Genomic DNA, 23,545 nt, shown 5'->3' on the forward strand with positions numbered 1-23,545 from the left:
ATGATTTTGATTGAATCGTTCGCACGCTGACATTTGTTGATGACCCAGCATTCAAATATGCAGCAATTTGCTGAAGGGTTGCTCTTATATCACATTGAATTATTCTCTTGGTCTCGTTCTTGCACGATCTTTTTCCTGCCACGATGATGTCTGAGATTTGATGTTTTACCGTATTCCTGATATTCGCTGCACAGTCGTGAAATAGTCGTACGGGAAAATCCCCACTTCATCGCTACTTTGGAGATGCTGTGGCCCATCGCTCGTACGCCGACTGTAACACCACGTTCAAACTCACTTAAATCTTGATAACCTGCCATTGTAGCAGCAGCAATTTATGTAAAAACTGCGCCAGACACTTGTTGCCTTATATAGGTGTTGCCGATCGAAGGCTATTTACATATCTCTGTATTTGAAGGGGCATGCCTTTACCAGTTTCTTTGGCACTCAGTGTATTTTCGTTCGTAGACTCGGGGCAGGGCGTCTTAATTTCTTATTCGATCAGTGCGTCTTATCTACAAAAACTCTTCTGAAACACCCTCCATTTCAAAACCTTTTTATCTGTTCCTTACTGTCTTTCACCGCTGTCCATGCTTTTCACCCATACAGAGCTGTACAGATTTTTATGAGCCTTTGCCTGCTCAAAGTTTATATTTTTTAATGTTAGCCGCTGTTTCTTCGCATAGCAAGCTTTATTTGCATCTTCTTTCTGTATCTGTTCTACTTCAGAGAGTGAAAAATTCGTTCATTGCTGCAAGATCGCCTAGTCCAAGTTTACAGTTTAGACGCGCAGCATGTCCACCTGCTGCACAAATCATTACCTTGGTTTTCCGTTTGCTTATTTGCGTATTACAGCCTTCAGTTAGCAATTGCTCCATTTCATTAACCAGCCGTCTCAACTGTCGTTCACCTTCAGCAACTACTGCTACTTCATCAACAAATCGTACCACGCACATTTTGTTTCCGTGGCAACTCCTACATCATTAGTTTGTTACTTCCTTCATCGGATCTTCCATACACAAAATTAACATCAGTGGTGAAGCCACTGTACTTTTGTTGCATTAATCATCTGTGGATTCAGATAACGCCATTTAAGGAAAACAGTATGACCGGGTGGGATCTAAATTCCGAATACAACCGCCGTGACAAACAGAGGTGAAGCAGAGGTTAAGTTAATGGATTCTTACACGGCAAGAGTTGGAATCGGTTTCCTGTTCCGCAATGCTGAATTAGATCAGGCACGGTTTCCCTACACCATGCCTGCATCTACAAATGTACTATGAAGGACACTATACGGTATGTAGTGGTGGGAACTTAGTACAACATTATCGCCTTCCCTCTTCTTATTCCGTTTGAGAATGGTACACAGGAACGAAAATTGTCCGTACCCACTGAACGTATGTAGTTTTGAGCGATTTCTGGTAGTATTTCTAATGTTTCTCTGCCAAGACCGTTGAAAGCTTCCTACTGTACTCTAATTTATAAAAATGCTCTTTGTCACACCGGCATTAACTCCTAGCGTCCCGACCGTTCGGAGCTTTTTAAACCTACGCATAACTTTACTGTTTAGTCCAGAAATATTTCTGCGGTCCTGACATTTTATGATCGATCCTACTCTACCTCAATCTGAACTTTTTTCTAGTAAGAAACCTCCCAGTGAAACTAAAACCCCTTCTATTAAGCGAAACTATCAATGAGTCTTTGGCAGAGTCTAGTTTCTACTTTTCCCCACTAAATTCTGGAGGCTTAGTTTCCCTACGTGCAGGTATCGAGCCTGAATACGTCCGTGAGTGTAAAAATATGTAACTAAATACTGTCTTTAAGTTTGGCCTTGAAACGCTGGAATACTGCCATTTACGTCGAAACTGTGCGTACAGAGCAGTGTTTAATTAGTGTAAGAAGTCACCATACGACGTGTATGGAGTAGATATTGTGGAAGTAGCTTGCTTAAAATTCTTCCGGGGAATCTAAGTGTGGGATCAGCCTTCCCGGTAACGAGATAAATGCGGTTGTTCCATCTTTAACCACTCCGAAAAAGTACCTTTAAATACGTGTCTGATATAGCTGATCATCAGTGTCAACGATATGCGGAACAGACCATACAGTTCTATATACTAGGTTAGTGCAAAAATTCGTAGGATTTTTGTTTTACGTATTGGTATTCCGGTTGCTTTGTGTTTATTTACCCATTGTGAATTTTTATTTGTAGCTCACTTTTACTGTTTAAGTTTACATATTGTCATTTTATCAATTGGAGATAGTGGAGATGTGGACACTGGAAGATAGGAGTGCCAAATCGAGAAATCTGAACATTTCCGACATATTCTGCTTGATGTCAGTACAGGGGTGACATCAGCAGAGACAGCCAGAAACGTTTGGGCCGTGTATGAGGAATGCCAATGGACAGAGCACGGCAAGAGAATGATATTCTAGTTTTGAGGAGGACTGTTTTGAATTAATGACTTCGTAATTTGACGAAGATCGTTTAAACGCGTTAATCAGTAATGATTCATATCAGTGTTCTGGAGAACTGGCATATGTGATGAATTGTAACAATTTTACCATCGTGCGACATTTGCATGCAAAGTGGAAGGTTCAATAATCGGGTGTATGGGTACCGCATACTCTAAGCCAAAACCATAAAAATTAGCAGGTGGCAATATGTGCATCTCCCCTTGCTCGACTTCAGTTGACTCGTGAACAACACCAACCATTTCTTCCCTGTATCGTTAATGGTGACGAGAAATGTTTACTTTATGCCAACAGAAGGAAAAGAAAGGAATGGTTGAACCCAAACAAAGCAGCAACTCCCTGTACAAAAACCTGCGCGCATCAACAAAAATGTTAGACATCTGACGGAACAGCGGCGGTGAGGTCTACTACGAATTGCTTCCCGGAGGTGTGACTATCGCTTCTGACATTTATTGTCAACAAGTAGATGTCTTGGAGACACAGTCCAAGAACAGCGACCAGGAAGATTGTGCGAAGTGATGCTACACCACGATAACGCCCACCTGCATTCTGCTAGACTGACAAAAAGCACTATATAGAATTTGTGTTGGGAAGTCATTCCGCACCCGCCTTATTCACCTGATTTTGCGCCCTCAGATTTCCGCTTATCCCGCTCTCTCTCTAAACAACCATTCAGGAACTTTCTTTCCGGATGAAAATGCTCTTCGAAAATCGCTCGACGAGTTCTTCGCCTATGGACCGTGTGATTTCTACAGTCGCGTAATCAGAAAGTTACCCCAACTTTGCTAGACTGTTGTAAACAGTGAAGGAGAATATATGATTGGTGTCTTAAGTCTCTGTAATGTATGTGTATGTATATCTTTTGTGTTTATTAAACTTACCCTACGAACTTCTACACTAGCCCAATAGCTATCAACTATCCTAATGGTACTTTTATTTTTATATGCACATCATATTACTTTCCCTCTGACGGTATCTCCAGCCTGGGATTTGGAGTGTCCTGTTTAGCAACAACTGTTCAACACAATCGTTGTTGCTGCTGCTTATGGTTTTAAAGTCATTAGTCTACTATCCGCAGACCCCCTCCCTCCCCCCCCCCCCCAGGATGGAATCAGTGAACCTCATCTGTCTTCGACTGGAATAAATTATATGTGCAAGTGCGATAATGCTGAATCGTTGCGTAGCGTGTATCTGAGGCGGGACGTGGGTACTAGCCCGATATTCACGTAGTGGCATGTGGCAAACCGCCTAAAACCACTTCCAGACTGGCCGGCGCACCACCCACGTCGTTAGCACGTTGACTGCCACGACGCCACCGGCGAGGCAGCAGTGCCGGCGGCCTCGCGGTACCCAACGTGTTAATATGCACCAAGCCGAGTCGGAAAGGGACCGGCGCGCCTCCCCGTCCCGGAAGTGAGCGCTTTAACGCGCACGCCTATCCGTTCGAGTCATATAACCATATAGCTGGTCCTATATTCAGTACGTGGGTGTTTTGTTTATTGATCAATTGCGTCCAACAGTGTCGGGGCTTTCCCGGAAGTCCTGTCTAGCATAAAATTATTCAGGGACGGTGACGGCACAATGAACTGCGCGTATGCTATTAGCAGAGCGTCCACGTCGAAGCAGATGCCGCATCTGGAGGTGGCCGAAGAAGAGGAGGAACGACACACAATCAACACAGCAACGAGTGCTGGTCGCGCCACGCCAGATGACGGCCTAATCTGCCGCGATGACTGGCGGCGGGCCTGCAGCATGCCAGAGGCGGAAGTACCGCGCCAACAGCCACAGGTGCTGCCACCGCCGCTGCCTCCGCCCCCGCCGCCCCCTAACGAGCGGCCTTCCGCCCACGCAGTTGGCCGGCCTTCTCACGACAGATGGCCCCACTGCCGCGCGCTGGACGCTCGTCACCAATTCCTCCCTTGCCGAAATCGCCTAGCTGCCCCCGTAATGGGCCCACTTATAGCATGCGTATTTGTCAACAAACTTCCTTCTTGCTCATCCACGCACTCTACATGCTGCCATATCGTCTCTTTTTTTCTTTTTTTAGGGTCCTGGCAAAACCTCAGACTATGGTTTCATTAGTAAATGAAAAAATACCATGGTTGTGTTGAGCCCGCCGATAATGCTCGTCGGTTTTGACTCTTGACGTATCTGATTGGCATATGATGGATGTGATACGTGCGTAAACAAGGAAGAGAACACCAACAATATTTATGTTCTGTCTACAGCGTAATGTGACATCAATTTCAGACTAAAAGCGACAGTGTATCCATGAGTTCGCTAAGGTGACGAACGTGATGTCTAGAAAGTAATGGAGAGTCATTTTAAAGTGGCCCGCCCTGCTAGCCGTGCGGTCTAATGCGTTGCTTCCCGAGCGGGAAGGCGTACCGGTCCCCGGCACGAATCCGCCCAGCGTATTTGTGTCGGGGTCCGGTGTGGCGGCCAGCCTGTGGATGGTTTTTAAGGCGGTTTTCCATCTGCCTCGGCGAATGCGGGCTGCTTCCCCTTATTCTGCCTCTGTTACACTATGTCGGCGATTGCTGCGCAAACACTGTCTCCACGTACGCGTACACCATAATTACTCTACCATGCAAACCGGGAGGGCGGGGGGTCCACTGGGGGCCGAACCGCACAATAACCCTGGGTTCGGCGTGGGGCGGCGGTTGGGCGGGTGGACTGCTGTGGCCTGTTGTGGAGTTGTTCAATAAATAAATGTTATAGCGAATGTTTGACGCTTATGGGATGTCTACGCGTGAGTTAAGTTCCCCGTGGTGACGCCACTATGGTTCAAAGTTGACGGGTGGTATCGGTCAGCTCAGTATTTCCCCACAGCATTTCCTCCAGTATTTCCATAACTTCTAAGGCAAAGTAGTTTCGGTACTCACTACCCTGTTTCGGGGCAAGGATGGGAGTATCCTACTGGTTAGTTGTCAACGTCCTGGAGATGTATCCGGCGACTGGTAGATCACAGAGAGAGGTTATGTTGCACCGCTAAGACTACAACTGGAATTTTTTAGTTGCGCATTATCTAACGACCTCTAGGTGCACGAAAAACTGGCCATGACCGTGGACATACGAGGTGCAGAATTTGATAGTTGAAGAGACGTGATACTTTAATATCATATAATGACAACGTTCGAGTCGTCGAGGACTGGTGAAGTTCTACTAATGATGATATCACTGATCATAGCTGACGGTGTACATGTTGAGCACTAACATCCGTGTGTGTGTGTGTGTTTTATGGGCGCTCGGCGCTCAACGGTGGGGTTATCGGCGTCACGCCCCAGTCAATAGCGTCTATTTTTGACCACTAAACTGGTGTATGTTTCACACGTGAAATCACTCTTCATGATCTCTAGCATTTCTTCTACTGTGACCCAACAGTCTGGTGCTTGCTGATCCTTACCGACGATTCCTTTACATCTTTCAGATAATCTGTCTCTCCTAGCCCAAAAAGGTCCATACACAAAGTAGTTACGTTTCTCGGCAGGGAACTTAGTCGATCAACGTGTCCTCCTCCGCTCCTTCCTGATGACATATAATGGACTCTACGCGCTCCGAGCTTACTCAGAGCTATTTGATAACCATAACAATGCTTCAGCTAAAGTTAAGTAATACACGTCTCTATAATATACATACGGTAGCAGCCAGTGCATGTCTTCCAACTATTAAACCACATCTGAAGAGTGTGTTGTTGGATGACTTAAAACTGACTGGTAAAGGTAAAGTTTATGACAAATCTTTTACTTGTTTTCAATCTCCCCATGACAACCCTAGTCAAGACCGTCGGTGATAAATTTTTGCTAAATTCCCGTTAAACAGGTGGCTATTACTTTCAGACCATTTAGTTAGTACAGATTCTCAGTAATCTGATGCAAGTGTAATTGTCAACGCGTTTGGTAAAGATGGCATCATAAACATGACGAATGATACGCTTTGGAAAGTATGAAAAAGGCAGTGGTAGACAGAACACGCACAGTGCGTATTCGGAAAGTGTGAACACACGAAAATTGTTGACTAGCAATGATTACAAAAATTATTCGACAAATAATGTGCACACTAAGGTGGAATTAGAAAAGATGCGGAAATTTTTGAGTAATCCGTGAATGAATAAACCTGAGCAGAGAGGAAGTATGTGGCTAAAAATGAAGGTACGTAGAGGGTGGTATATGTGGAGACCATTGCTTACTACGCTGCATGTAAAATGAGTACTGAGTAGAAGAAATTGATACAGGATAGAAACAAATCGTGTGTTGCTTAAGGCCAGTCGAAGGGTATGCCTGCACTACTACGTACACGTTTCTTCAATATCTGCTTCTAAATAGTAGAAGGTAATATACTGTAACACGAAGAAGCTTTGGAAGGCAAATTATTTTTCAGAACCATGGGTAACTCGACTGCAGCGATAGAAATATTTGTACTTCTCTGTTCATATGGGTTGGGCAAAGTATGAGAGGGGGGGCGGGGGAATATCAATAGGGACAGTGCGGCGCTGTTTTTAATTACCGTGTCCGGACAAACGGAAAGAAACAAGGGAGCCGTGGACCGGCGGACGACACTGCCGCCGGAAATGACACCGAAACGAGCTCCCGGCTTTTGATTTACGTCTGAAGCGATTAAAATGCATGAAACTCGTGGTGCACGGACAGATTGCATTATCGAGCCACCAGGCTGTAAATCAAGCTGTCCGCGACTCAATAAAATCATAGACCGAGACCTGGAAAATGCTGCTTGCATTCAGTTTTGCCAGTACTGATGACGCCGTCGCGGTTGAAACAGTTGTTGCGTTAATCACGTCACTCTTTGGGGGACAAGGCGCGATTTCAACAGCTTCTGTGTTTTGCCTTCCGGCAGAACTAGCGTTCCGTAACCTGTTCGTTACTTAACTTACTCAGTCGAGCGTTTAACGCAATTTTGCTGCATTGGATTTGGAAACTTGAGAGATTAATCGCTCACGCGTTATTATTCGGGTAGCTGAATGTTTTGTCCTCGTGGAATTATACTATATTACATACTTACGTCCTGTACGTCCAGGTGGCGCAGTGGTTGACACACTTTATTCACATTCTGGATTATGGCTGTTCAAAACCCTGTCTGGCTATTCAAATTTAGATTTTCTGTGGTTTTAGTAAATCACATGACACGTATTCCCGGATGGTTCCTGCCGAAAGGACACGGGAATTTCCTTTCCCATTGAACCTTCAATCCCAGTTCGTATTCTGTTCCTAAGGCCGTCTTCGTCAACGGAAGGTTAAACCCTACTCCTCGATGGCTCAGTCCTTCGTTGAGTCGTTAGTTCCTTAATAGGCTCCTTCCAAACAAGAACCATAAAACAAATTTTTTCGAACATCCGATCGCTGTACCCTTAAGTTGTGATAATGTCACATCTGGTCTACATGAATGTACGTCCGATGTACGAAGGACCAGAAAGACCGTGCAAGATTAAAGTAGAAGTAAGTACTGAAGTTTCGTTGGTCTCCATTACTTTTGACGGAGAAATGTATTTACTGTTTTTTAGCTGAGAAAGGATTTGTTCTTTAACAGAAGTTGCATAGCTACACTGTTTAAATTTAATGTATTTGTGTTTTGTGCGCCTATTTTCGTGATAACGCCTTTTCAGCAGCTGGGCTGCCTGGAGCTACACATAAATCAGCACTAACGAACGGGGATGTAGCCACAAAACTACTCTCCCCAAAAAAAAAAAAAAACTATAAAATATAAACGGCGTTTATCTGAGGAACTTTTGTTTCCAAAATAAATACTGAAGTGATGAAAGTGGCATTTAAGAAGTAGTGTTGTAACTATGTTGTTGTTGTTGTGGTCTTCAGTCCTGAGACTGGTTTGATGCAGCTCTCCATGCTACTCTATCCTGTGCAAGCTTTTTCATCTCCCAGTACCTACTGCAACCTACATCCTTCTGAATCTGCTTAGTGTATTCATCTCTTGGTCTCCCTCTACGATTTTTACCCTCCACGCTGCCCTCCAATACTAAATTGGTGATCCCTTGATGCCTCAGAATACGTCCTACCAACCGATCCCTTCTTCTAGTCAAGCTGTACCACAAACTTCTCCCCAATCCTGTTCAATACCACCTCATAAGTTATGGGATCTACCCATCTAATCTTCAGCATTCTTCTGTAGCACCACATTTCGAAAGCTTCTATTCTCTTCTTGTCCAAACTATTTATCGTCCATGTTTCACTTCCATACATGGCTACACTCCATACGAATACTTTCAGAAATGACTTCCTGACACTTAAATCAATACTGGATGTTAACAAATTTCTCTTCTTCAGAAACGCTTTCCTTGCCATTGCCAGCCTACATTTTATATCGTCTCTACTTCGACCATGATCAGTTATTTTGCTCCCCAAATAGCAAAACTCCTTTACTACTTTAAGTGCCTCATTTCCTAATCTAATTCCCTCAGCATCACCCGACTTAATTAGGCTACATTCCATTATCCTTGTTTTGCTTTTGTTGATGTTCATCTTATATCCTCCTTTCAAGACACTGTCCATTCCATTCAACTGCTCTTCCAAGTCCTTTGCTGTCTCTGACAGAATTACAATGTCATCGGCGAACCTCAAAGTTTTTATTTCTTCTCCATGAATTTTAATACCTACTCCGAACTTTTCTTTTGTTTCCTTTACTGCTTGCTCAATATACAGATTGAACAACATCGGGGAGAGGCTACAACCCTGTCTTACTCCCTTCCCAACCACTGCTTCCCTTTCATGTCCCTCGACTCTTATAACTGCCATCTGGTTTCTATACAAATTGTAAATAGCCTTTCGCTCCTTGTATTTTACCCCTGCCACCTTCAGAATTTGAAAGAGAGTATTCCAGTTAACGTTGTCAAAAGCTTTCCCTAAGTCTACAAATGCTAGAAACGTAGGTTTGCCTTTCCTTAATCTTTCTTCTAAGATAAGTCGTAAGGTCAGTATTGCCTCACGTGTTCCAGTGTTTCTACGGAATCCAAACTGATCTTCCCCGAGGTTGGCTTCTACTAGTTTTTCCATTCGTCTGTAAAGAATTCGTGTTAGTATTTTGCAGCTGTGACTTATTAAGCTGATAGTTCGGTAATTTTCACATCTGTCAACACCTGCTTTCTTTGGGATTGGAATTATTATATTCTTCTTGAAGTCTGAGGGTATTTCGCCTGTCTCATACATCTTCCTCACCAGATGGTAGAGTTTTGTCAGGACTGGCTCTCCCACGGCCGTCAGTAATTCCAATGGAATATTGTCTACTCCGGGGGCTTTGTTTCGACTCAGGTCTTTCAGTGCTCTGTCAAACTCTTCACGCAGTATCATATCTCCCATTTCATCTTCATCTACATCCTCTTCCATTTCCATAATATTCTCCTCAAGTACATCGCCCTTGTATAGACCCTCTATATACTCCTTCCACCTTTCTGCTTTCCCTTCTTTGCTTAGAACTGGGTTTCCATCTGAGCTCTTGATATTCATACAAGTCGTTCTCTTATCTCCAAAGGTCTCTTTAATTTTCCTGTAGGCAGTATCTATCTTACCCCTAGTGAGATAAGCCTCTACTTCCTTACATTTGTCCTCTAGCCATCCCTGCTTAGCCATTTTGCACTTCCTGTCGATCTCATTTTTGAGACGTTTGTATTCCTTTTTGCCTGTTTCACTTACTGCATTTTTATATTTTCTCCTTTCATCAATTAAATTTAATATTTCTTCTGTTACCCAAGGATTTCTACTAGCCCTCGTCTTTTTACCTACTTGATCCTCTGCTGCCTTCACTACTTCATCCCTCAGAGCTATCCATTCTTCTTCTACTGTATTTCTTTTCCCCATTCCTGTCAATTGTTCCCTTATGCTCTCCGTGAAACTCTCCACAACCTCTGGTTCTTTCAGTTTATCCAGGTCCCATCTCCTTAAATTCCCACCTTTTTGCAGTTTCTTCAGTTTTAATCTACAGGTCATAACCAATAGATTGTGGTCAGAGTCCACATCTGCCCCTGGAAATGTCTTACAATTTAAAACCTGGTTCCTAAATCTCTGTCTTACCATTATATAATCTATCTGATACCTTTTAGTATCTCCAGGGTTCTTCCATGTATACAACCTTCTTTCATGATTCTTAAACCAAGTGTTAGTTATGATTATGTTGTGCTCTGTGCAATATTCTACCAGGCGGCTTCCTCTTTCATTTCTGTCCCCCAATCCATATTCACCTACTATGTTTCCTTCTCTCCCTTTTCCTACACTCGAATTCCAGTCACCCATGACTATTAAATTTTCGTCTCCCTTCACAATCTGAATAATTTCTTTTATTTCATCATACATTTCTTCAATGTCTTCGTCATCTGCAGAGCTAGTTGGCATATAAACTTGTACTACTGTAGTAGGTGTGGGCTTCGTATCTATCTTGGCCACAATAATGCGTTCACTATGCTGTTTGTAGTAGCTTACCCGCATTCCTATTTTCCTATTCATTATTAAACCTACTCCTGCATTACCCCTATTTGATTTTGTGTTTATAACCCTGTAGTCACCTGACCAGAAGTCTTGTTCCTCTTGCCACCGAACTTCACTAATTCCCACTATATCTAACTTCAACCTATCCATTTCCCTTCTTAAATTTTCTAACCTACCTGCCCGATTAAGGGATCTGACATTCCACGCTCCGATCCGTAGAACGCTAGTTTTCTTTCTCCTGATAACGACATCCTCTTGAGTAGTCCCCGCCCGGAGATCCGAATGGGGGACTATTTTACCTCCGGAATATTTTACCCAAGAGGACGCCATCATCATGTAATTATACAGTAAAGCTGCATGCCCTCGGGAAAAATTACGGCTGTAGTTTCCCCTTGCTTTCAGCCGTTCGCAGTACCGGCACGGCAAGGCCGTTTCGGTTATTGTTACAAGGCCAGATCAGTCAATCATCCAGACTGTTGCCCTTGCAACTACTGAAAAGGCTGCTGCCCCTCTTCAGGAACCACACGTTTGTCTGGCCTCTCAACAGATACCCCTCCGTTGTGGTTGCACCTACGGTACGGCTATCTGTATCGCTGAGGCACGCAAGCCTCCCCACCAACGGCAAGGTCCATGGTTCATGGGGGGTGTTGTAACTAATAATGCAAAAATTAAAACAAAATCACGGTCGGCTACTTCATGATCAAAAACAAAAGAGCGACGTACCGGGTATTAAAATTCAGGTAAAAAGACCACGTAGTTTTCTCGTTTTAGATTTTATCTAGTTTTACATTCTCTGAAACGGCGATTTTTGGCTGAAGAATTTATGTAAATAAAGTGAACCAAAACTCCACTTCCAACGGTATTAGTATGGGAAAAAGAAAGAAAGTACGCAGTGAACGGGGGTTATAAAACGCATACATTGTGGGCTGTGAGCACTTTTTCATCTTCACCACTGTGAAAAACATCTCTTGCACTGAGCAAGTGCTCATAGCTCTTAAGGTACGCACTTTCCAGTCATTGTTTGTTGGAGACTTTTCTCTTGTTTTCGTCCATACTATCACTCGTGGAAGTCTGTCGATGCAGTTCTAGTTTACCCTGTATAATTTCACTTAGACGGATATGGAGATTGAAATAACTTACTGAAACTACTAGCAACAGGTAATTTAAGAAGTAGTAGTTATCGAGGAGCGTGACAAATTCCACACTAACTATGCACAGTTTTGCAGGATTCATGTTTCCTTGTTTACTGACTATGTCATACATCCCCCTCGATTAGACAGCCTGCTTGTTTCTAGGGTGTTAAAAGATGTATTCATGGACCTCTCCGCCCGAAAACAGCTATATAGCCGAAAACGGTAAATAGGCAACTCAAATCTTCGTCCCGAAGTGAGAAACTACAAAACGGCAGTCAAATGAAAACGAGACAGATGGGAAAGAAGGAAGTATACTGTTTATCACTTCAAAAATGATGGTCATAGCTGTTAATACATTTATCGCACTGTGAGGGGAGACGCTGAATGCCTTCATGCAAAAACGGTTGCGATTGTCTACGCAGCCATGACTGTACCCAGGCGAGAACCTCCTCGGCCGAAGCATATCTACGTACTCCAAAACGAGAATAACAGAATATAGTTGAATTAAATCGGGTGATGCTGCGGGAATTAGATTAGGAAATGAGACGCTTAAAGTGGTAAATGAGTATTGCTATTTGGGGAGCAAAATAACTGATCATGGTCGAAATAGAGAGGATATAAAACGTAGACTGGCAATGGCAAGAAAAGCGTTTCTGAAGAGAAATTTGTTAACATCGAGTACAGATTTAAGTGTCAGGAAGACATTTCTGAAAGTATTTGTATGGGGTGTAGCCATGTATGGAAGTGAAATGTGGACGATAAATAGTTTGGACAAGAAGAGAATAGAAGCTTTCGAAATGTGGTGCTACAGAAGAATGCTAAAGATTAGATGGGTAGATCACGCAACTAATGAGGAGGTATTGAATAGAATTGGGGAGAAGAGGAGTGGCACAACTTTACTAGAAGAAGGGATCGGTTGGTAGGACATGTTCTGAGGCACCAAGGGATCACCAAATTAGTATTGGAGGGCAATGTGGAGGGTAAAAATCGTAGAGGGAGACCAACAGATGAAAACACTAAGCAGATTCAGAAGGATGTAGGTTGCAGTTGGTACTGGGAGATGAAGAATCTTGCACAGGATAGAGTAGCATGGAGAGCTGCATTAAACCAGTCTCTGGACTGAAGACCACAACAACAACAAGAACAACAACAACAACAACAACAACAACAACAACTACTACTACTACTACTACTACTACTACTACTACTACTACTACTACAAAAATGTAAAAATCACATGGATGGAAACTGTGTGAAGGATGCGTAAGGGCCTCCCACATGTTGCCAAGACTGTTTGGTACGCTGCAGAGATTTCGCTGGGAAGCCATAACACATCCTCCATTCATTCGCGATCTCTGGCCATGCGATTTCCGTATTTTTGGAACCCTGAAGAAAGGCATTTGTGGTCGTTTGCAGAAAGGGATACACGCTTGGGTACAATCGAGGTTCCGTAGGGCAACCGCAAACATTTTTCCATGAAGGCATTGACAGTGTTGTCTCACACTGGGATTAATGCAATAACAGTTATGACGATCACTTTTTAAATAATGAACCTTTTCCATCTGCCTCTTTTTCATTTGATTGCCCTTTATAATTTCCAATACCGACAATTACGACCAATTGCTACAGAACATTTCGATATGAGCTTTCAGGAGAACAAACACACTGTCAGCACACACATGCTGGTCCAAACATCCTTGTTATCTCGCCAGGCGTATCCTGCTCATGTGACCAAAGTGGAGATCGTAGGATCGACGTTAAGCCGACGAACAAATTAGGCACGCATTGCGACCGAAAGCGGCAGCGGCACTCACCTAGTATGAGGTGCAGCTTGGCCTCGGTCTGGAAGGCGTAGTGCAGCGTGACGAGGAAGGGCGACTGGCGCACAGCCTCCAGCACTTGGCGCTCGGTGCGCGTGTGCTCCGTCGTCTTCTTCTTCTGGATAATGGTCGCCTTCTTCAGCACCTTCATCGCGTACAACCTGCCGTCGTCGGGACCGCCGCGTTTCCGCACCAGGAACACTTTGCCGTACGCTGCAACAGGCGCAAGGGAGAAAACGCCGTCATTTCACTGAGAAAGCTGTACAAGTCCACACATAAGAAAACAATTTCAAAATTTTTAGGAGAAATGTTCATCCTCAGCACTAAAAGTTATTTAATTATTTGACAGCGAGTGGGATGGGCTGCTGTCGCCACCAGGGCAGCAATGGCATACAGCCGTTTTCGGTTCCTACTCTGAAGCCACTTCTATTGTGCAAAGTGCTGTACCTGCTAGTTACCCAGAAGGAAAATTTTCCATACGCAAAATTATTGTCTGCTCCAAGGGTGGGGTGGGGGGGGGGGGGGAGGGGGGAGAGACGGTGACTGAACTCCGACTAAACGAAATTAAGAACATATTTCTGAAATCCTGTAACATTTTTTTTTCCATTTCGTTTAGCGAATAATTTAAAGTCCTTTTGCCTAGGATGTTAAAGTTACGAATTTTTTCATGTGATAGGATAAACTCTTCCGTATCACACGCAAATGACGTTATCAACGATAAAAATCAAAGTACTAATAATAATAAACAAACACCTGCCAGATCACAACTTTTCATTTACCGATAGCCGATTTCAATCAGCGTTGCAGATCGACTCCATATCTAGGCTAGAACGAAGGTGCAATTAGAATAATGATTTTACAGACGTGTGATATTACAAGCACTTGTCTCAGGGGTAGGAGAAATACATTACGAACCCTCACACACCTGGCGCCACGATGTATAGTTTGCCAACGTCGTGTGGAAGTGTAACATAAACAACAAGGATGTGGTGGGGAAATTTTTTTTTTTCGTGCAGCCACGTGACATGTGCCTAAGTCATAGATGAGTACATTAAAACAGTGTAAGACTAGTTTCCTATATTAATGAAATAAAAAAATTAATAAAAATTCATATTTAAATGACAAGGTAATAGACAAAAACGAATGTTATAATCGGACATTTTTATACTTGTGAAAAATAACCGAATTATATCTGAAACTAAGAAATTTGCTTTCATTTTAATGAACTAAAATAGCAATACACTGAGGACGCTTACTCTAAGTTAAAAACCGGGAAGAAAAATGAGTCTATAAAGTTACGTAACTAGATTCATCTTCCTTCCGCCTTCTTTAACTTACGACAAGGATCCTCCATGTTTTTCATTAAAATCTAGGCAAATTTCTTCAAGCTGTATATATGTTCGGTAATTCTGCACTGGCTCTTTAAAATACAGTATGTAAACAATAATGAAAATGTACGGTGCACAGTGTCCAGTCAGTATTGTTTTTTTATCTGATATTACGTGGCGCAACATTCTCGCTGAAATGTAGTAAATTAACGTGTCCTACAAGTCTGAGTTACTGTTAATTCTTTTATTTGTATATGGAGATACAGTTTTACACTCTCTTAATGTATTCATCTATGACTGTGTCTATTTATGTTACGCGACTACACAAAAAAATTTTTCCCACCACATCCTTGCTTTTTATGTTAGTTTCACACAACGTCGACGAACTACCATTTGTGGCGCCAGCTATATGAGAGTTCGTAATACGCTGTTATTTCTACTACCCAAGTGACGAGTATTCGTAATACTTCCGTCAAATCATATTGGTTATTGCTTTTTGTTCAAACCTACACATGAAGATAATCAGCAGCTCAGACTGAAACCGTTTGCCGGTAAATAAAAAGTGTAATACATGGCATCAGTTACGAAATAACAACTTACAAAGAAAAATTAATTAGCTACCCGAAACGGCGGATGTTAAGTTAGAAATTTAGTAATTCATTGAAGTTGAAGGAAGTTTAAACATGATAGGAAAGATTAGAAACGAGTTGTAGATTCCCACCACCAGAGTTCGACAGGAGGCGACACACATCGGAAGGACATCGAGCCAAGCACGCACTGTTGGCTCGTGCGACGACTAAGCTACGTGCCTACTTGTACTATACATGTTTTACTCAGCTCTAGGTACAATAACCTGTCACAGGTGATTTGGTCAAGGAAGTTTATTGTTGCTTCGATCACTTTCGCTGTCTTGCTCTGAGGTGTCAGGCATGTCGATTGTTTGTTATCTCCTCGGTCTCACCTCAAGTATATTCTGTCGTTCTTTTATGTACTGATAGCGCACGACTTTTGAAATCTAGTCTTCCCTGCTATCGATTTCTTTTCACGCAGTTCCGTCTACAATAGCTCTGTGTGAGTCCTCGTATGTATGCAGGAGCCGTCTGTCATGTGTGAGAACTGTGCAGTGCTCTGGGGAACATCCCCCCTCACCAGTACGTCCTTTCCTTTCACTGATATAAGTGCAGTGGGTAAGAGAAATGTTCAGTCACTGAGAGGACATCGCCTCCGCTGGTATCGATGTGTCATTTCCTAACCGTTGCCTGATGTTGGTGAACAAGATATGAATTCTCCGACCCTGCTATCTGATCAGCACTATAGGAATAGATGTCATATGTGAATTTCACAACTTTTATGCGGTTTCTGTAAAAAATGTAGACTATAAAGCGATATTCTATGGCCGCGGATGATTTCAGTGGCTGCTTGTATACAGTATTTGTGTCGATACTGCCTCAACTTCAGGCCTCATTCAGCAGATGCCAACTAATTTAAATCACACTACACTTGTTCCAAAGTCTTAACTGATACTGCTGCTATTGAAAGCACCTCGCCGCCTCCCAAGCAGTAGTACTCAAAGAGATCGTCTCACGTAAGTGATTCGAGGGGACTAATGCTGATAGTGGACGAAATTGCATGTCCCGACACGTGAAGTCCATTATAGAAAATGGCTTTCATCAGCTTCACGTAACACTACTGAACCTATTTCTGTTGCTCTCTTCTGAATCCCGTACAGCTGCGAAACCTAAATACTGTTGGTGAAACAAACTGCTTGGAACGGATGATTACGTCTTTTTAGAAATGGCTTACGAGAAGATATTTTGAAAGAAACAAACATGTGAAGAAAATTCATAGCAAGTATTCATAGAAAATATTTTGGACAATTACGCAGCCGTAACAAGTTTTTTTACAAATATAATGCAAGGACAATATTTCGGAATGAGAACAGAGTGGAGGCAAAAGATTGTGAAATATCTGTTAGACGCAACTAACTGTCAGTTATCAAGAAATGGAAAGAAAAGCGGTTTATAGACAAGATACAGCCTTTTGAAGTAAGCTGCTTAATTGATTTCTATTCTGAATAGTCCAACGCGTTTATCAGTTACAGATTTTTGTCGCTGTCGCTTCAGAGACTGTGCTCCACAATTACTGAAAACAGGACAAGTGGGAAGCTTCTCAGCAAGAAAATAAATCTAGCAGCGCGGCTCACAGCCCTAAGCGGCTTGAACGTCAGTAAAGCTGCTTATTCATCTCGGCAGATCCTGATTTTAACCTCGCAGCTGGTCTTTTCGCCAAACGAAAATACGTCGTGCTCTTCGTTTGTTAAGGTATCAATTATTCCTTCCATCTTTTGTAATGTTTATTTTAGTGATCAGATTTTCCGTTATGCCGTGATCAAAAGCTTAAAAATCTGGAATTCAGTTACATTTAGGTACTTACTCAACCGCGGATCTGGATCGATCGGTGAAGCTATTCGCGTACTCGGGTCAAATAAAAAATGAAACAGCGAGTAAAACCTTTTGCAGTCGAGTTATTCTTGTCTCTGGGAAGAGAACAAAAGGTCACGGAACAAAGACGCTAGAAGCATGCTGTATCTCATCAAGTAGACCAAAAAATGTAGCGTCGTTGTTCTAGAAATGTATTTCGATGCTTGGGGTTATAAGTGCGTCTGAATGACAAGTCCACGAATAAACGCTTTCGTTAAAGATAACCTTTCTTAGAGTGTAAACTATCTTGAGCCAGTTTTCTTTTAGCACACAGGCACGTCTCACATTTATCTTTCGGCATCTGGCCACTGCCAAGTCCACTTCACAACACCAGAAAGTTCACGAAGATATACATGGCGTAAGCTAGTTGTCAAAAATGCATTTGATGCCGTAATATTTTAAAAAAGATAAATAAATTTGTTATCAAGACAGAAATAAATGTAGATTTCACTTAACCTATAAAAGATGCTCGAAGTGGTTTCCATGCTGTTCTAAGCAACACTGCATCTTTTCAACACAGATTTCGCAAATCACCGGGGTTCATTTAGGAAATCCTTTATCTCCACAATGCGTGGGTGCTCCGCGTTGTTTCCGTATCATCTTTTCCTTAAGCGGCTGTAGAAATTCAAAAAGTGGACTGTTTTCCAGCCCTAACAACATTTCTTGCAGCATATACACCCAGTTTACAGAGCTGACAGTACAGTTAATGAAATAAGACCCTGTTAGTCCACCAATTAATATCCCTGCCTATACAATAACTCCAATAGAGCTTAACTCTGTCTCCATCGCCACATGGGGATTCGTAGAACCCCAGTAGGCAAAGTTACGTGAATGCTTTTGCAAATTTTTGAATTGGCTTCTTGTCGGATTATATGCAACTTGCAGAAACCCATATGTCTGTCCGAAGGATCTTCGTTTAGACTTTGAGGTCTGAACTTCAGCTATTTCTGAATCGTTCATTGGCTTTTTCTTGGCGTTCCGCACACCTTGGACGCTTTTCTTTGAGATTTCGTGGGTGATTGGACAAAACAATTGGCGACAGCATTAAGATTCTTTTCGGTAGTATCGGATTTTGACCTATGACTGAGGAAGCTCCGCTACCGATGCATTGTCTTCAATCTAATTTGCGATATTACCTTGTCGTGATGGAGGTTGTAAGACGTTCCACAAACTAATCACGAATACCACTGTAACTATGATCATGTTTCCGTCATGTTTGCAAAACAAATATGTGCTGTTGTGTAGTTAACTGTCTAGTCTGTGTGTCTCACATAACAACACATAACATACCTCTAACTTCTAGCGATAACTGACTCACAGCCCATAACGTATTTACTATTTCACACACGATCTCTAAGGAATCCATTACACGAAAACTAGCACAAGTCTGAAACTGCATCACTTCTCTTCTTAAAGAGAGACAAAGATTGCGATTTCTCCGCACGCTAACATCGATAACGCACAGATCGGAGTTCAGTTTGATGTTATCTGCTGTGACTCGACGAGATCTTCAGGCAGTTTTCTGACAAGCGTGTGTGTTCGAGAGTTAACACGATGTGCCGACGTGACACAGAGAACTCGAGAGAAGTTCCTGTTCCCAATGCTGGAACCACAGTCGTAACTGGAAACGCACTGCGAAGGAGCACCCGTGTCGTGCATGGCCGGCCTTGGCGGACATGGTCGCAGGAAGACACGGCTCTGTGTGTGTGATTCTTTGTACCTGGCGGGGTCATCTCTTCGTCACGCAAGCTGCGAGCGACGCCGAGGAGGCAGTTGTTGTCACTTATCGATCTCTATCGCAGATGTCTGCTATCTCAGGAAGTGCGACCTCTAATCAACAGCTGTAGCACGCGATCTCCTCATGGGCTTGAAGAGTCTCATCCAAGAAACTGATATAGAGGGCTCAACAAACACTTCTGCCATCCCTGATGCCGTGGGGCTGTGAGTCGTAAACGGTGGTACCGCAAACACTCTTTGAAGACATCACCAAAACAACGTGACGATAGGCGTGATTCTGCATAGAAAAAGGCGAACTTCATCAACGTTGCTAATAAGAACAGCTGAGTCGTTTATTCGTATGCGGACAACCATCACACCGTCGTGACTTAGGAGGCTGTCGGAGACTGAACTCGAGCTAAGATGTCTCCTGCAGCTGATGCGGCGGGTGACTTGGCATTATTTACTTCATGCTAAGCTTTACAACTTACGTAATTTGAATCTCACATTTCCTGTCTTGCCTGTGATCACGTTTATGAACTTCTGTAGCTTTTGTGTAAAACTGTATGTAGTAGTGATTCAACGCTGACAAAACATCTGTTTTGGAGACTCGTATTCGTTATTTCCAGGCGTCAGCGCATGATCTGCTGCTACAGTTTGATGTGTAGTACGTATATGGCGACTGCTTGTGTGCTCGTTGAGCCTAGTACTAATGCAGTAGCACACTATGGTCTTCTGCAAGACTACAGTCCGGAACCGCGCTGCTGCTACGGTCGCAGGTTCGAATCCTGCCTCGGGCATGGATGTGTGTGATGTCCTTAGGTTAGTTAGGTTTTTAGGTTGAAGTAGTTCTAAGTCTAGGGGACTGATGGCCTCAGATGGTTAAGTCCTATAGCGCTTAGAGCCATTTGAACTTTTTTTTCCTTCTGCAAGAACCACCCTTGTGTTCCCCTGAGTTAATTTAAAGAAATCACGGAAAACCTAATGAAAATGGGTGGACTGGGATCTGAAATCCGCAACACGTAAATTCTAGATTGTTTGGCCTTCAAGGCTATTCACGCGAAATCTTAAAGTTTTCTTGTCAACCGTTCGCCGTTCTTTTGCAACCTTAGCGGATGTGAACTTTTCAGGAAAGTGTCGAAACAGGATACGCGACCTTTTCCCTGTCGTTTCGTTGTACAGTACTTAACGAACAACAGAAAGGGGAAGTTCCATCACTGAGCACAGTGCAGACATGTTAAACCAAAACAGGAATGTGCTATGCCAAAATGGAGAAGTGAACAGACAGCACTTATTAAAGTGTGTTCCGTGCGATGCTTAAATGTTTTCGTTAGTTTAAAAATATTTTCTGCAATTGAAGCTCGTTATTATATCCCGTCAGTCCCTCAAGATTCAAGAATGGATTAATTAAAACAGAAAAGTTAAGATGGTGGTCTTCGTGCTTCAGGTATCCTTCATAGCTTCCCTCTACTTGACTGCAACACGCATGACAACCATGTGAAACTGTCAGAAAAGTCAGTCTTTGGGATGTTAAACTCGCGCGACACGTTTGCACATTCGTCGGTCTTGGAGAGCCAGTACAGACCAGTTCTGCACTTCGCCGTTTTGTGGTTGGTTCGTATTAATAATACCAGTCCCATCGCCCCTGAGGATTTTTCCAGAAAAAGAACTGTTCACTTTTCAATTTCAATCAAGTCGCGGCAGTCGCCCACACGTCGTCGTCTTTGTTCGGTCGTCAAGGTATGCGGGACAGGCTATGCACATACTTTTCTGTTCTCGAAAGCTACTAGAGAATGTCTTGAACCCTTGATTCAGAGGTTTTGCTCCATTGTGATTTGCGACGCAACAACGCTGACGCACTACGCTCGCACATCCACTACTTAACGTTGCCTGTCCCCAACTGGCCGGTCGAATGCGGACCTGTTGTTTGCTGTTGTTAGTTCAAGCTACCAGCGTAATTGCTGCACCGATATCACTTATACGCCAGGGATAACATCTGCATCAGAACTTTAGCAGACCGTGTATACTTTTTCTTTAAACGTTCTGCGTCATCTTTGTGTCAGCTAGCCAACTGAAAATGATAATTATCTGGCGTTCTCTACACACCTAGAGTATCGTTTCTGATGTGTAATGGTGAGTTGCCAAGGGAAAATCACAAGATTTCAGCCATTTATATAGTTCGAATACAGGCGGTTAGGGCAGCTTTGGACAAGTAGCGGAGTTCATGTGAGCCTGAGTGAACTACTTGATTAAACACATCCCAGTCCTCACTCACTTTCATGATTAGCTGAAGCCTGTCACGATTATGGATTAAACAAGAGAAGCACCGTCATAGACTACCGTTGTGAGGGCTACATCCCTCAGGAGTGTCTGCCATCTCTCGCATCCGGCAGGTGAAGGGCACAGTAGAAGGCCGGCCGCTGGCTGTCTTCCTGGGTGAATCACTGCAGCGCCTGCGGCAGCCAACCGGAAGCCTTAAGTGGGCTAAGCGCCTCACGACACACAAGCTGCCCACACTGCGCTACGTTCTGTTCTCTTCCCAGACCTTACGTATGTGCTGCTACTCACACCGTGAAGCTTTCCTCCCCCTTTTTCGAAGCGGAGAAGTGGTCGACACTATCTTAGTACTCTGGCAGAGCATGTTTGCAGTTTGTGGCACTTGAGGGAATTCCTGGCATGTAGGAACTAATACGAAACTTCTTGGTTGCAGCACTAGTATCGTCTGAAGCTCGTCATATCACTTCATCATTTTCGGTAATTTTCGCTTGAGACTCACTCTCGCTTACTCCCTCCCGCTTTCAAACTGGAGACGACTATTGAGTTTGAGACTTTTTAGGCGCTTTTCAGTATCTTGGAGCGACGACATGAGGAACAGCTTTCTTTGTGGAAAATGCAGTCACAGAGTTAAAGTCATAGCAGGCTAGGAAATGCACTATGGGAGGTGGATGTGACGTCTACCGTGGAGTTGTGGGGGGGGGGGGGGGTTCAGCAGAAACAAGTAGTTCGGCAGGTGATACAGGACTCTGATCCATTTGCTGCCCAATATCTCGCACACAGTCTTCACTTTTCAGGCTGGATCAGTGTTGTGGAGGAGCGACAGGAACCTGCCTCTCGGTATTCAGGTCGAATTCGAATAATTCTCGCCCACAAACGATGGAGGACTCTGAACACTTCATGTCGTCTAGTTGCCCCACCGCCATTTTTTCGACAGTTGTCAGACACGTAATGTTACACTGGCGATCAGAATGCCTGCTGCACTGCGACCTTCCATACGGCTGTTGTTGAAACTTCTAAGATCATAATGGTTCACATGGCCACGAGATAGCATTGCAGTTCGAAGTTTCACAAAAGCAGTCCTAACAGAAATGGGACACACTTTGTATTCTGCCTGTAGTGGGCATAAGGGCCAACAAATGGCTTGGTACAGTAAGAAATGCTCTAATAAACGAGTTCATTAACGATGAAACTTATTGAACCAACAAGATAGTTATTCTTCAATTTGGCATCATTTACCAGTTATTTTTAAAACTACAATGTGTTACACACACACACACACACACACACACACACACACACACACACACACACAGAGTCCCAATCATAGTTTGTTTCACTCGTATTCTTAAGTGTTTGATCCCAACACTTCAACAATACGCTCTCAGTTGAGAGCACAGTGAAATCGGGCGTAGTCACTAGATTACCAATGAGCCGAAGTTTCGGGCCGAATATGTTGGGGATTAAAGAACTCTAGTCTGTCTTGCACAATCGAGACTGAGCAGAGGAAGAAAAATTGTGGAAATTATATCAGATGTTAACCAATTGTGTTTTCCACGCGAAGATTGCTACTTTTGGAATATTGGAGTGTGTGTGTGTGTGGGGGGGGGGGGGGGGGGAGGGAGTGCCGCCCGGGTGTATCTAAGCAGGTACGGGAGGAGTAAAGTCTGAAGTTCTAGATGCGATAGAGGAAATCTCTTGATCGATACGAGTTGTAGCCCAAGTGATTCTTCGAGTATTTCATACGAATCCAGTCTCTTAACCCTCTTTCCCTTCGTTGCAAAACTGGAGATGGCGAAGTATTAGCCTCACGTTAATACAGAGCAGTGACACAAGAAAAGCAGCTTCCCCACATTATTCACGTCTCCTCTCCCCCCC

The 23,545-nt window shown here is 43.4% G+C and overlaps 1 protein-coding gene across 2 annotated transcripts in view; it reads right to left on the reverse strand.

Moving 5' to 3' along the window:
- Window positions 1–23,545, reverse strand: part of LOC124777286 (ribosomal protein S6 kinase alpha-5-like) — a 406,322-nt gene that overhangs the window by 178,067 nt on the left and 204,710 nt on the right. For both annotated transcript variants that reach the window (XM_047252631.1, XM_047252632.1), the window contains exon 3: window positions 13,864–14,082. In XM_047252631.1, coding sequence (XP_047108587.1) covers window positions 13,864–14,082 — 219 coding nt within the window. The remainder of the gene's footprint in view (window positions 1–13,863; window positions 14,083–23,545) is intronic.

Source organism: Schistocerca piceifrons, chromosome 2 (assembly GCF_021461385.2).
Source record: "Schistocerca piceifrons isolate TAMUIC-IGC-003096 chromosome 2, iqSchPice1.1, whole genome shotgun sequence".
Taxonomy (NCBI): Eukaryota; Metazoa; Arthropoda; class Insecta; order Orthoptera; family Acrididae; genus Schistocerca; species Schistocerca piceifrons.